The sequence below is a fragment of the Arachis ipaensis genome, chromosome B5, assembly GCF_059453495.1.
Source record: "Arachis ipaensis isolate K30076 ecotype BB chromosome B5, ASM5945349v1, whole genome shotgun sequence".
NCBI lineage: Eukaryota > Viridiplantae > Streptophyta > Magnoliopsida > Fabales > Fabaceae > Arachis > Arachis ipaensis.
Genome location: NC_142440.1, coordinates 45618073 through 45632408, shown reverse-complemented (window position 1 = coordinate 45632408; position 14336 = coordinate 45618073). Strand labels below are relative to the sequence as shown.

The 14336-nt window shown below is 35.5% G+C and overlaps 1 protein-coding gene across 1 annotated transcript; it reads right to left on the bottom strand.

Moving 5' to 3' along the window:
- Positions 1 to 11525: 11525 nt before the first annotated feature.
- Positions 11526 to 12939, bottom strand: LOC107643572 (uncharacterized). The gene is made up of 3 exons (XM_088488658.1): positions 12878 to 12939; positions 12005 to 12170; positions 11526 to 11671 (listed from the first exon to the last, which is right to left on the bottom strand). The coding sequence occupies exons 1-3, from the start codon at positions 12937 to 12939 to the stop codon at positions 11555 to 11557; spliced, it is 345 nt and encodes a 114-aa protein (XP_088344784.1). The 3' UTR covers positions 11526 to 11554.
- Positions 12940 to 14336: the final 1397 nt, after the last annotated feature.

Below are 14336 nucleotides of genomic sequence, written 5' to 3'. Positions count from 1 at the left end.
ATATTATTTTCATTCCTATTTCAACTTGCACACCAAGTGTTTGTGAAAAAGTACTCATGACATTTTGAATCCTATTTTTCTTTTACTCCTTTACTTGAATGCCCCTTTTTCACCACACTTGCACTCCACATGTATTTGGGATTATCATTCACAATTGTCATCATACAAGTACTCTCCAAATTGGCACATTTATTAATTGATGCTTGAGTTATACTTCTCATGCCTATTCCTTGCATGCTTTTACCGCTTGCATCTATTCAATTATGAATTGCCTTCTTGCTCTTAATTGATGTCTTACCTACATGTTGTAGCTACCATGTATTTAAGCTATGATCTTTTCTTTGGCATTCATTATCACTTGGAATTATCTCCCTTCCAGTTTTCGTTATCTATATTTCACATTCTTCCTCTTCTTTCTTCCTTAGGCATGGGTACCAAGAAAGGAAAAGAGAAGGCCACTGACAAGACACCAGCAAGGAGAGGAACCAAGCGAACACCGGCTAAGGCACTTCCATCTACCAGTGTCAAGCCACCAACAAAGCAGGTAAAGAGGATCATTAAGATTGATAACGCAGAAAAAGCCTTTCCCGCACGAGATTCCACATGGTTCACTAACCGTTATTGCGAACAGATGTTCCCCATCCTAGTTGAGAGGAACTACAACAATGAGCATCTCCTCATTGTCCCAACACACTTTGTTGATTTTGTGGAGCCCCGAATAGAGAGGAGACAGTGGGGATTTTTAGGAAGCAGCCGCGAGAGGCCAACTTATCATGGGTAGTTGAATTCTACTCCAATTTCTACTCGCCTACTCTGTAGACTGTGTACATTTGCCAGCATCAAGTCCCTATCTTCGAGAGTGCCATACAGAGAGCACTGGACCTTCCCCCTAGTCCAAATGGATGGGATGCATATCAAGAGGCATCTCGTAAGCGTCAGATGTATCAGTTCGACTGGGATAGTGTCCTTGGAGTTATAGCCCAACCTTGCAGCACCTGAATCTACGGGTAGCATCGTTTAATATCCAAGAGCATCTCAGCCGAGTCACTCACCCTGGAGGCTCGCGTGTGGGCACAGATTATGTCCCACTATGTCTTTCTGAGCACTCACGAGTCGACCTTCATAGCAGACATGGCTGTCCTCATCTGGTGCATCCTGACAGAGCAACCCCTCAACCTGCCCCGACACATTCGGCAAGTAATGGGACATGTACAGATTGCGGGTAACCTGCCTTTCCCCACCTTAGTCTCAGATTTAGTCTCTGCAGCTGGTGTGTCCTCTCGGGCAGGCGACACGAAGTTCATGATCCCTAGGGCCAACCAGTATATTCCAAATGGGAAGTACATCAGGCCACCAGTTCCCTCTACGAGCAGGCCTGCAGGCCTATCTTTGGATACTCCTCCTACTTCTACTCCACCATCATCCACACTACAAGCACCATCCATCCATCAGATGTTCCTTCAAATCCTTGAGAGGTTCGACCGGCAAGACCGGCGGATGGAACGCATAGAGTGCTGTAACAAGCGCCGATACAACTACCTGAAGGACTTCATAGTTGGTACACACCCACCTCCAGAACCGAAGGACACCCCGGACTCCCTTTCATCCAGTAGCACAGAGAGCCATGGCGAACCAGACAGCAGAGGCGATGCTTTTAGCCCTACCTTGCTCCTTACTGATGGCACAGAGGACCGTGCCAAGCCTTAAGTGTGGGGAGGTCAGTCCTTGACTTCCGGAGGTAACTTCTCTCTCTTAACACTAACATTTGACTTTTTCTTTTGTTAGATAGGATAGATTGCATGATAATAATTGTTTGCATGTATGTTTTGCTTGGTTAAAGTAATGAGTTTTTTTCAAGACCCTTTTTATAGTATTTCACTAATTTAAATTAAAAATTTTTGTTAAACTTGTTGAGGATTATAATTTGGAACATGAATTATAGCTAAGAACACACAACCTATGAGATTTGAGCTTAATTACATGGTTACACTATTTAACCATAATATTTTATTCTTGTGTGTTTTCTTCTCTATGATTGCAATCTATATTTTGTTCCACTCTATATGTCCATTGTTTAGTGTATTTGCATGTATACATATGATTGAGGCCATCATTTGTTATTAGCTCACTTATCCCAAATAGCCTACCCTTTCAATCACCTTTGTTAGCCACCTTGAGCCTTTTTATCCCCACTTGTTCTATATTTTATCACATCACTATTCTTAAACAAAAAATAATTAATTACCTGATTTGAATCTTTATTTAGCTTAAGATAGAGATTGTGTATCAATTAAGTGTGGGAAACCGTGGAAACTTGGGTTGATAAGAAAATGTTGAATTTTATTGACAAGATATTGGGAATTTGGGTACCTACTTATGTGAGACCAGAAAAATTAAAAATCCATGTGCATTCATATGCTATGTTTATTTATACCTTCAAAATAAATAAATAAATAAATAAATAAATAAATAAATAAATAAATAAATAAATAAATAAATAAATAAATAAATAAATAAATAAAAAAAATATTACAATATAAATAAATAAATAAATAAGGGGACAAAATTATCCCAGTGTTAAGTTTAATAAAAAGATCAATGCATATGTGGTGAAATTAAAGATAATTTGGTACATAAGTGTGTGATGCAAAAGTGGGAATTTTGGGTAGCTAGGCATTTATTTAGAATTACATAGAGTATGTGTGTGTTAGATGAGAACTTAGACTAGTCAAATATTCATATTATAGCTCACTTGACCATACATATATCCTCACCCTCACCTTAGCCCCATTACAACCTTGAAAAGACCTCATGATGTTTGCATTGGTATACTAAAATTTTGTTGATTGGTTAGATGAAGAACAAAGTCTAGAAAGCATGACTAGAGAAGAGTAGAATGATTAACCCTAAACATTTGAGAGATTAGAGTGCATATACACTACCAGTGAGGGTTCAATGCTTGATTTTATGTTCCCTGCTTTCATGAGCTATCTTCTTACAAGGTTGCAGAATTTCATGATTTCTTATATGTGCAAGGGCACACCCTTGTGCGGACGCACACCTTGCGAAAATTTTAACCTGTGCGCACGCACAGGCAGGGAAATGCGTTCTGTTTGCAGCGCTAGCACAGCTTGTGCGCGCACATATCTAAGGAAGAATTTCAACCTGTGTGGACGCATAGGCCTGTGCAGACGCACACGTCGGGAAGGCCAGTCTGTTAAGGGCGCTGGTACAGGTTGTGCGAGTGGAAAAATTCTGTAAGTTTTGCCACCTGTGCGTACGCACACATTTTAAAATCTCCTGGGCATGCGCACGCACACACCTCTGTGCGGCTGCACACGCCCTGTTTCTCAAATTTTACTTGTTTTTCAACTAGTCTACCTTTCCAACAAGGTTGTAAGCTTGATAAACCACTATTTATGGTTTATCTTGTGCCCAATTGAGTAGTTTTATCAAGTCTTTGCACACTTATTCATACAATTTGCATGATTTTACAATTCCTTCCTAGTCTTGTTCTATAATTGAAAACTAGCTTCCTAAGCCTTTAAATTGTGTATTTTAATTCCCCTTTATCCCATTCGATGCCGTGATCTGTGCGTTAAGTGTTTTCAGGCTTTATAGGGTAGGGATGGCTTAGAGGATGGAGTGGAAGCTTACATAAATGGAAGGAGCACAAGAAATAAAGGAGATAACCAGCGAGGAGCGACGCGCACCCATGGCTCAGCGTGCACGTGAATTGGAGTTTGTACGCTGACGCGTGCGTGTGCCTGACGCATACACGTCACACACGAAGATGACCAGCGACACGTACGCGTGACTGACGCGTATGCGTGACATGCGCTACCTGCAAAAATCGCAGAAAATGTTGAGGGTAATTTTGGGCCGAGTTTGGACCTAGTTTTTGGCCCAGAAACACATACTAGAGCCAGGAGACAAGCAGAAACTCAACACACATTCTCATTCGCATAGTTTTAGTTTTAGATTGGAATCTTAGAGAGAAATCACTCTTCCTCTAGGTTTTATTCACATTCATAGTTTTTTAGAGTTTTATGCTTTTGATTTGGATATTGAGAAAAGTCACTACCTCCATTGAAGTTTTCATTATTCTAGTTTGTTTCCTTATTCCTTTACTCTTTTATTGCCCATTAACCCTGTTCAGATACGTATGTTTATAATTTTGGAATTTATTAATGCAAAGAATTACTTTTACCTTTAATTAGTTTTCAATTCCTATTTTATTTAATTTATCATGTCTTCTTTCTTTTCTCTTTATATATCTGTAATAGTATTATCCATGTCAATGGAGTAGACTCCCAACTTGACTTGGGGGTTGATTAAAAGGAGACCCTTGAGTTGGAATACTCAAGTGTCAATTTCAATTGGAAGTCGTTGGCTAACTCTCTAGTCACTAACGCTAATCCTTCCATAGGAGAGGATTAGGACTTGTGAATAAGAGTTAGCTCAATCACTTGACTTTCCTTTATTTAGTAAGGGTTAACTAACTGAAAACAACAACCTCTTGCCATTACACTTGGGAGAATCCAACAAGGATAGAACTTTCCATTAATCTTCCCCTGGTCAAGGCTTTTTATTTTGATTATATAAATTCTCTTGCAAATTTTCATTGCTTTAATTTACAATTATTAATTTTCTGTTCTCCAACTCTCAAAATTTCTCGTAAAACTCCTGACTAAATAAAATAGCACTCTTTTGTCAACTCGTTGGGAGACGACCTAGGATCTCTACTCCCAGTATTTTTATTCTAAATTTGTGACAACCCTTCTAAATTGATAAGCGGATTTTTCATCGGTTAAAAACTGTACTCGCAATGTTATTTCTATATTAAATTATTAATCGGCTAATTTTCGCTCACATCAAAGCTTCTATAACACCATTTTAAGACTTTTGGGCCTAGTTTTGAGTATTAGAACGTGAGATATAACCTAAGGGTTCTAGTAGATGATTTTATGATAAATTAGAAAATGGAGGCCTAGGTTTCTGGCGTACTGAAGGTGGTTTAATATTAGGTGGTGAATGGTTGATGAATGAGATGAGGATTAAGGAACTGTTGAGTTCGGAACTGAAATGTGAATGAACAGTGGTAGAAAAGAGTCGAGGGCTCTGGATGAAGTGATGGATCCATCTTGTATTAAAAATGATTTTAAAAACCACTACACTACTTTTCATTGAGATTATGAGACGCTATGCGCTCGGCAGGGGCCGAGGTTGGATCCCGCCTGTCAAGGTAGTGGCAGCGGCGTAAGGGCGGTGGTTTATCCCGCTTGCGCTTAGATGTGAGGCCGGTGGCAATAGATCCCGCTCGCATCCCTTCGCATCATCAGAGCATACAGGCACAAAACCCTGGATAGTGATCCGAGCACTATATCTCGGGGGTTCCCACACCACGATTCTGAAGGGCAACATCTCCATGGAGATGCGTCGAGTTGGCAGTTGAACCGACAATGTGATATCACAGCCAGTAGGGCAGGCATTCATCATATGCATTTTCTATCTGTGTGTATGCTTTGACTATGTGAAATGGTTTGCCTATTTGTATAACATGCCTAATTGCTATTTGAATTATTGCCTTATATGCTTCTACTTGTGTTTTACTTGCATTGTATATTACCTGTATTTTCTACTGGGATTGAGGAGGTTCGGAAGGCGGTGGCGATGGGATCGCATGGAGGATCGGTTGGAGAAGGCTGTGGGACAGCGGTGTTTGGTTAGAATAGAAATACCTTAAGATAAAATTACCCGGTTTAGTTATGTTAAGGTTTATATTTTATGCTTATTTGTTTTAGTATGCTTTAAGTTTGAACTCTTGGGATGGATATGGAGCTTAGGATTGCCTTTGGCATCCCAAGGTCTTATATCCTACATCATTGGGCACTATTACCATACTGAAAACCTCTGGTTCTCATACCATATTTCTGTTGTATTTTTTAGATGCAGGTCGCAACCCACCTCAGTGAGTTGCTTTGGATGGTGACAGAAGCAGAGGATCTTGGATTCTTTTAGAGTCTTTTTGGTTTATCTTGTTTATACATCTCTCTTTTTTGTATTTTGTCTTTGCCTAGAGGCTTGTATTATGAGAGAAAAAACTTATATAAGCTATTTTTAAACTGTCAGGTTTCTATATGGTTCTGTATACTTGTATATGGCTAGCCGGCTTAAACTCCGCGAGCCGTGTCTAGTTTTCTATGATATTATATACTTATCCTTTGTTGTATCTTATCTGTTTCTTGTGCCTTAAGCTAGTAGCTCCGATAGTACGTTTTGCGCTTTTGGAATCCTATTTTTGAGCTATATCTTTCAGCGGGCTTCTAGATTATACTATTCCTTATATATATTATGTATGAGCTTAGAACTGTCGTAATCTCTGATTAACCTTTGATTTACGTCGCGAGGTAAGGCTTAGGCTAATTAGGGTGTTACACTACTCAATTACAAATATTTGGAATTAATCAAAAAATAAATTACATGTAATGGATAACATCAATTAAATCTGGTTATTTTTATTTTACGAAATTACATCCATTGAATGTCTAAAAAAATAAAATAAGAGAAGACGGGGAAATAAAGACTTTTCAAACAATGTGATATAAGCACCATGATAGTGTCAGATGTAGGAACCACTATAATGAGTGGTTTTGACTCTAGCACACAATTTTACAAAAAACAACACAATAAAAAATCCTATTTATACCAAATACTCTTGCAACCACTCCATTCATCCAAAACCTGATAAGAAGTAGCTGAGTTTTCAATCCTCTCTAACTTTGCCAAGCGATGAAAATGATTGTTTGTATGAACTCAACATGCAAACAATCAAATGGGAAACAAGGTAAGTACTCTAGCTGATATATATCTTTTACTTTTTTTTTCAATCATGTAATATATATTCTTTCATAATTTTTTAAATCTATTGATAATATGGGAAAAAACCACATCAGAGGGAGCAAAGTAGATGTGACCAAGCATGCCACTGTGGTTCCTTTGATTAAAATAAATAGTAAGATCTCAAATTAATTTATGTTTATTTCTTTCGCATGCATAATACTTATAGCATGTGATATATAAATAATTCTATTATGTAACATGTATAATATATTTTTCTCAGATGATTTAAAAGAGTTATATGGAAAAAGACTAAGAAAAGAATTCAACTCTTATAGTGTTGAAGCTACCAAACAATAAGGAACAAGAAGTATGTTGGCGGTGAATGAAAAGAAGATTAAGTTTGGTTGCAAAATGGCTGGGAAAAGGTTGTAAAGTTATGTCAATTGCAATATGAATTTTTGTTTTGCGTAGAAAGGAAAAGCAAGATATAAAATCAATGGTTGTTATGTCAATCGAAATATGAGTTTTTATTAACATTTGAATAGAAAGAAAAAGCAAGAAATAAAAATAGTGGTTGAAAAATTAGTTTTTATTAACAGTTGAGTAGAAAGAAGGAGCAAGTAACATAATTAAATGTTATGATACTTGTGTTTTAGAAAAAAATTACAATTTATATTGTGATGATAATGTAAAATATGAATAAAGGAATTTTTTTGGACATAAGTATCATAGCTCTGGTTTACCGAAATATTTGTGATGTTAATTCTATAATGATAAATATAAGAAAAGGATTGATAGTTTGTAGAGAAGAACTCACCAAGAGTCAAACAGCTAAACATCTTTTCGAGCACTGAAGACAGGTCCCTGTGGGAAGCATAATTGTTGAGATCTATTTTCCTCAAGTATGGGGCACCGTCCATGCTGAATTTGACATCAAGGAAACCAGGCTTGGGTTCTGCATCAGGTTCATTCTTCTAAGGAGGCTGAGTTGCAATTGAGTTCTCCCTGAATGTATGGATTGGTGGGCATCCAACAACTTCTGTCGTGATTCACACACATGACAATAATAATTAATCAATTATATTATAGCATTATCATTATCATAATGATATGTGATGTAATTGCAAGTTCAAAACAGAATAGTTAGCTAATAAATTGTTGATCACAGAAGAAAAAATGAATATAGGAGGTTTCAGCTTTCAAGCCTCAAGTTTCAAGTTTTCAACTAACCAACTAATTTGTATTTTTTTTCCAAGCATGTCAAATTATTAAAATAGAGAAAAGGGTAGGAAAGTACTTTCCAGCAAGAGCAGCAATAGGCTTTGAAGGTTGTGGAACCAGAAGAGGGTTTTGGTTAGTATTGTCACAGGGAGGAGAGAACAACGAAGCATTCCATCCCACCACTTCGGAGGATAAATATTCGAATCCTCGTATTGAAATTGAGCTACATGACCAAAGAACAAAAACCAACTAATGAAACTCCATTGTAATCAACACTACAAGAATAAGCTATCTAACATGGAAAAAAAATGACAAGAATAAGCTATCTAACATGGAAAAGAAAGTGGGGAGAGGAGGGGGAAAAAGAATCAAAAGAACACACATTGAAAGAATTTATTTTTTTCATTATATCAATAGAAAAATGATTAATGATCACAACCGTTATAACTCACAATTAGAACAGTAAGTCCTAATGCTTTAATGTGATAACTTTTTTGCAGTAAGATAAATCAGCTTTTGATGTTTCCTCAGAGACAATACCTAAAAGAAGAAACCCATCTCTCAGCCTGGTTGTCATGATATACAGAAGTTGCATACTCCAAGACATAGACACTATATACTCCAATTGTGTTATCCGTACTATAAGGGATAATAATGATTCCACCAAATCAAAACTGTATGCAAGTTAAAATAGTTTTAAGAGGATTCAGAATGAAAAGAAAACCCATTATTTAGCAAATTTAAAGCATAGAATGTCAGATATCTAGAAAAAAAGAAAAAAAAAAGAAAAAATGGAACATGTCCAATACAATCTAAGACATAAAGAAAAATATGTTTCTGCAGGATAATAGATAAACAGCTATTTTTTTGTAGGAATTAAAATTTCTCGATCTCCAACTGTATGTGCCAGTCCAGTATGGAGGCTAGTCTCAGGATAAGCTTGTCCTTCTTCTTTAACTTGTACAACTTACAGCACTCCTTCCACTCAACCCCAAATTTTCACTCTGAATCCCTTCTACTACTCCTTAGCAGGTGGAAGAAAAAGATATTTTTTTTCTACACTGGAAGGTGGACCGGTTATCTTCCAGACGGAACCATGCCCAGATGGTTTCAGATATTTAGCAAAAGTAGTGGACAAGCACTGCAATGAATCAATCACAGTTAGGGATTCGGGAGAGTTTTTCTATATAAACAACAATAAATACAAAATCAATATTTCAAAAGTGCTTTAAAGAAAGAAATGAGTTCATTAGGGTTAACTTACCAATCTAGTTGTCCTCAGATCTGAACTTATCATTGTCTTCCTATAGCAAGGAGATGGAGGGTATCTAGTGTAGGATACATAGACATGTCAGGCACCATACTAAAAGATATCTTTTCTTACCACGAAAATAAAATCAAAATCAGAAGAGAAAAAATTGTAGGTAATATTATCAACTGCTATAAAATCTAAGTAATGTTGTAGAATTTGAGGAACTTTATAGTAATGGCAATTAATTTACCTGTTAGAATCACCAGTACCTACATGAATCGCCATTCAGCTGTTTGATGGAGAAACACCGAGCCAGAGTGATGGTTGAGGAAGAGAATGGAGTCTCATAAAAGGAGTTGCAGTCAATTAATGGTGACTTCTCGGTTCTGGTCTGAGATTGACCCACCAAATTCCCGGTACTGACAGTTTAAAAGTCTAATGATATCATGAAGTGTGTTTGGTATTTTATCATAGAAAAATACATATGTTATTAAGAGAAGTTTATAGATTATAAATTAAAAGAGAGAAAAAAACGAAATTATATCTTAAAATCCATCCAGTTTCCAAACAGGCATACTAAAATTAATCATTACCCTTAAAAAAGTTAAACATTTTTCAAATAATAATAATAATGATAACTAAAGACTTTTCGAATTTCTTATATTAAATGTTAATTATAGATATCACCATTTTCTTTATGTTTTCCAAAATCGTGCAATTATTAGTTATAAATCCCAAATTAACAACAAACATCACAATACGTTGTTATTATTGTGATATTTGTTGTTAATTTGGATATAATTTATTTTTAGATTACACAACGGTATATTACATTGTTTGAAATTGAATTAAAAATAGTCCACCAAAAAAGCAATTTCCTATCTTATGATAAAGATGCTAAATGGGTAATATTTTGATATTTCTAGCATTTTAATATTATAATTATTATTTTTTATTATCATGTTTTAATTCTTTTTAGAAATATTTCCCCTTATTTTCCACCATCAATTTAGCACAATGACCTGCTGCAGTGCCTAACTAATACTGACTGTACAAATTTCACCAGAAAATCATATAGTCTACAAACAAAGCAATGCAAATTAATATATCTAATATGTTATGTTTTTTTGTAAGAAAGTACGTTAGAGAGGCACCGAACGAAAAGTTATATCTGATGGATGAAGCGTGCAAACCATAAATAATGCCAGTAAAAAACTTGAAAAGAACTATATGTATCCAACCACAGTGTACACATAGCTCCCATAAAAGAGAGTTTCAGCATTTAGCTTAACAGTTCATAGAAAGAAACTATGCACAGTAAGAACTGGAAAAAAAAGGCAGAAAGCAAATGGATAGCAAAAAAAAATATCTTTTAGCATAAAGTTAATAAACACACAATTGAAAGACCATTTTAAATAGACATAAAAGCCCAGCATTAATAGGAAAAAAGAAAAATAGTATAACTAAATGCAGAAGTGAACGTATAAATCACGTAAAATAAAATAAAATTCAAATCAATTTCTAATTTCAAAATGATAGATAATATGAATAGATTTCCAAAGCATGTGGTTAAAACACTGACAATCAAACAGGAAAGAGCCATGAAATTTACCTAAAAGTCACAATCAGGAAAGGAAGAAGAGAAGTTTTATGATTAGAGATTAAATCAAGCCTTGTATATTCAATATGATATTAAGAAAGCTAGAGACAAGTCCTTAAGATTGTTGCTCTCTAAATACCATAGGCACTCCCTCCTCAATGCAACATATTATTTTAGAACGATTCAAATTACTCAATATTTATAGATCTCAACAGACATATGGGACAACAAAAATATCACCTTTTCACAAGTCTGACAGGTGCCATTAAAGCTATGGTGGAAGATGAATCCTCAGTTTTCGTTCTTGCATTCTTGCCAAGAAGAACCCAATTGTGCATAAAGCTAGTAGAAAAATAAAATCAACTAATGTATTCCTCCATTTGCTTTAAAAAAACAAGCACAAAGGTAGTGCATTAAAAGAAAAACTCATGTATAGTAAATAAAACAAATTTTAATAACAAAAAAAAGGCAAAAAATAAGCAAAACTTACTTTATTTAGTATTTGTTAATTTTAAAAACAATTAATAAATACTGAATAAAACAAATTTTGACCTGGTTTTTTTTTTTTTTGTCTTTGTAACAGCATTGAAAATATATACTTACATCAATCAGTTCAATAGGGAAATAGTTGGTGTTATTTATTGAGGAAGAAGAAGTTGAGGTATCAAAGAAAAGGTTATCGGGTCTCTTCTTCTTAGATCTGATAACAATGGGAAGATCCTGTTCAAAATCATAGTCTCCTGCTGCTGCCGATGCTGTAATAATTGGATTATTGAGCCTCTTAGATTTAACCTCCATTATCTCATCTTGGATCCTTCTCTCTTTTTCATGCAAGTGTTCTATTTAACCAGTTCCATCCTTTATGATTGATGCCTTATCCATCTATGTAATAATCACTAATTGAAATTTAAAGATCTAGAAGATTGTCCAAAATAAACTATAATTCTAAATCTACTATAATATTATCAAGACAAAAAAAAATATTAATTTAAACTTATTTTATTTAATATTTATTCAAATAAATTAACTTTTGACTATTTTTGGTAAATTTTTTTTGTCATCAAATATTCTGGGTTGAATCTATATACCTTGGTGATGTTGGGAATGACTATCCTAAGTGCAAAGAGCCTTTCATTGATCTGCTTCATGCTATTTTTGTCAAAGACAATGTCCTTGGATACCGCCGATAAAGCTCCGCTGTCCGGAGAGGTGAAATTATAGTAGTCACCGGAGAAGGCCTCATCCAATTGCCAGTTGCCTTAAGAAATTAAATAACAATAGAACATCATTATAAGCTACTATATATATATATACACTATGATTTGATTCTTCACACTAAATTTCTAGCTACCTCCACAATGGAACTATTTAGGCCTTCAAAGAAAGAAAACCACGAAAATAATACGGTAAGAACAATGTAAAAACAGAGAGAGATAAAAGATTATACAAAAATATAAAAATAAAAGACAAAGAAAAAACAAAACATAGCCAATTATAATATAATTCATTGAAATATTAATAAAATCCCAAATGCATGCGGCTACAAATGCATGTGTCTATGTATTTAGTGAATGATATTTTTCAATTGAACAATTGACCTTTAAAATACACGAATCTGCAGATCTGGTAAGAATAGAAAAAAAATCAACGAACAAACACCAAGAAAGAAGAATCAAAGTAAAATCCTCAGTTTCAATTAAATCATGGCCATTGAATTTGTATGAATCATCAAAACCAACATAAAAGGAATGAAAAATTCCCAGTATGACTTAAACCATAACCCGGGAATAGAGGGGGAGAAAGAGAGGGGAATCGCTATGTGAGAAATCATGAGTAAAAGAAAAAAAATTAAACACAAGCCAAATCCCAAATCAAACACAACCAAAACACAAAAGAAACCCCAAATCGAAGACATTCAAAAATCAGTACCAGACGAAGAGAGGAATCCAGAGTATTCTTACCGTAGGAGATCATTGGCCAAGATGTTGAACCAGCATGTCTCAGCAAGGCTGTTCTCCTCCATCAACTCGTGAACCCCAAACAAAGATATATGTGGCTCAGGAAAGCCGACGTATCAGCCAGGGAAAATAACCACCGCCACCTCCATCAGTGTCTTCTCCGAGATATCAGAAACTACCAATTCCTCTAGAATTGAGAGTAATTGAAAAGGTGTATGGAAGGGATTGCTTGCCACACGTTATAGATCTGTGTTGGGAACTCTTGTTACTGCCATTGGGGTCAAACTTCTTCATGCAAGCTTCAGGGAACATTGCGTGCGGTGTATTATTGAACCAAAGTGTTCAAGAAACTAGAGATCAACGGTGAAAAGCATCTACTGTCTTTTACAATCGTAATGGACTTTGCAAGGGTATGGATATATAAAGGGAAGAAAAAAATAAAAAGAAAATGTAACAATAAGAAGAACACACACACACACATATAACTCACTGAAATAATGCATATAAGAGTGATAATTACTTAGAATGTTTCAATTTATATTCTATTAACAGAAAAAATATATTTCTTTAGATAAAAAAGGGAAGCAAAAATAAAGAGAAATTGTAACACGCTTGAAAAAATACATTTTTTAAAATGATTTTGGGGTTTAGTATTTAAATTATTGGGTAGATTTTAATACATTGTAACAAAAAAATACAACGTATTGGATAGATTTTAATACGTTGTAACAAAAAAACATAGAGAAACATACTCACACATAGAAATTTAAGTATACGAAACAGAACAATAAGTTTCTTAAACATCACAACTCTGGAAATCAGTTGGTATTACATATCAAAATTGATCCGTTCACAACATACTTTACCAATTTTTCAACTACTTAATATAAACAACCAAAGTTCAGACAATTCTTTACAGACGTGGAATTATAGAGTAAACTACTATTTGTACCCACGAAAGTTGAAAACGCTGACATATCTACCCATAGAAAAAGGAAATTACCATTTGTACTCATAAAAATAGTTTTCGCAAGCAAAATTATCCAAAACCTAAAAAATTAAATAAAATTCCTAAACTACCCTTCTCTCCACCACTATCATCTCCTCCCTCCTCTCTCTCTCTCTCTCTCTCTCTCTCTCTCTCTCTCATCTTTCTCAGCCACCCAATTCCAACATCAACCACATACCACCGTATCACCCTCCACATCACTGTTCACCCCCTTCTCCGCCAGCAACGTCGCAGACCTACGCCGAGGCCAAGAGCACCGCGCCAGCTTCTCCTCGCCACCATCACCATCGGCCTCGAACCAGAGCCTACTGCGTTAGAGACCCTCCTCTTCACACTACCTTATCGCTGCCATAGCCAACCTCTTCACCTCTTTCTGCATCGTAGAACCACCACCGTCGTTGCCTGATCCCTGCCGTTGTTATATCTACCTCTCCCCTGATTTCCTTTTGCTTT

Excerpts from the sequence above, each read along its gene's own strand:
- LOC107643572 (XM_088488658.1), bottom strand. The coding sequence starts at position 12,939 with ATGGAGGAGAACAGCCTTGCTGAGACATGCTGGTTCAACATCTTGGCC. Across the intron at positions 12,171-12,877 it reads TTGGCCAATGATCTCCTACG|CTGGCAATTGGATGAGGCCT; the intron begins GTAAGAATACTC and ends TTCTTAAGGCAA. Across the intron at positions 11,672-12,004 it reads TCATTCCCAACATCACCAAG|CATCGGCAGCAGCAGGAGAC; the intron begins GTATATAGATTC and ends CAATTATTACAG.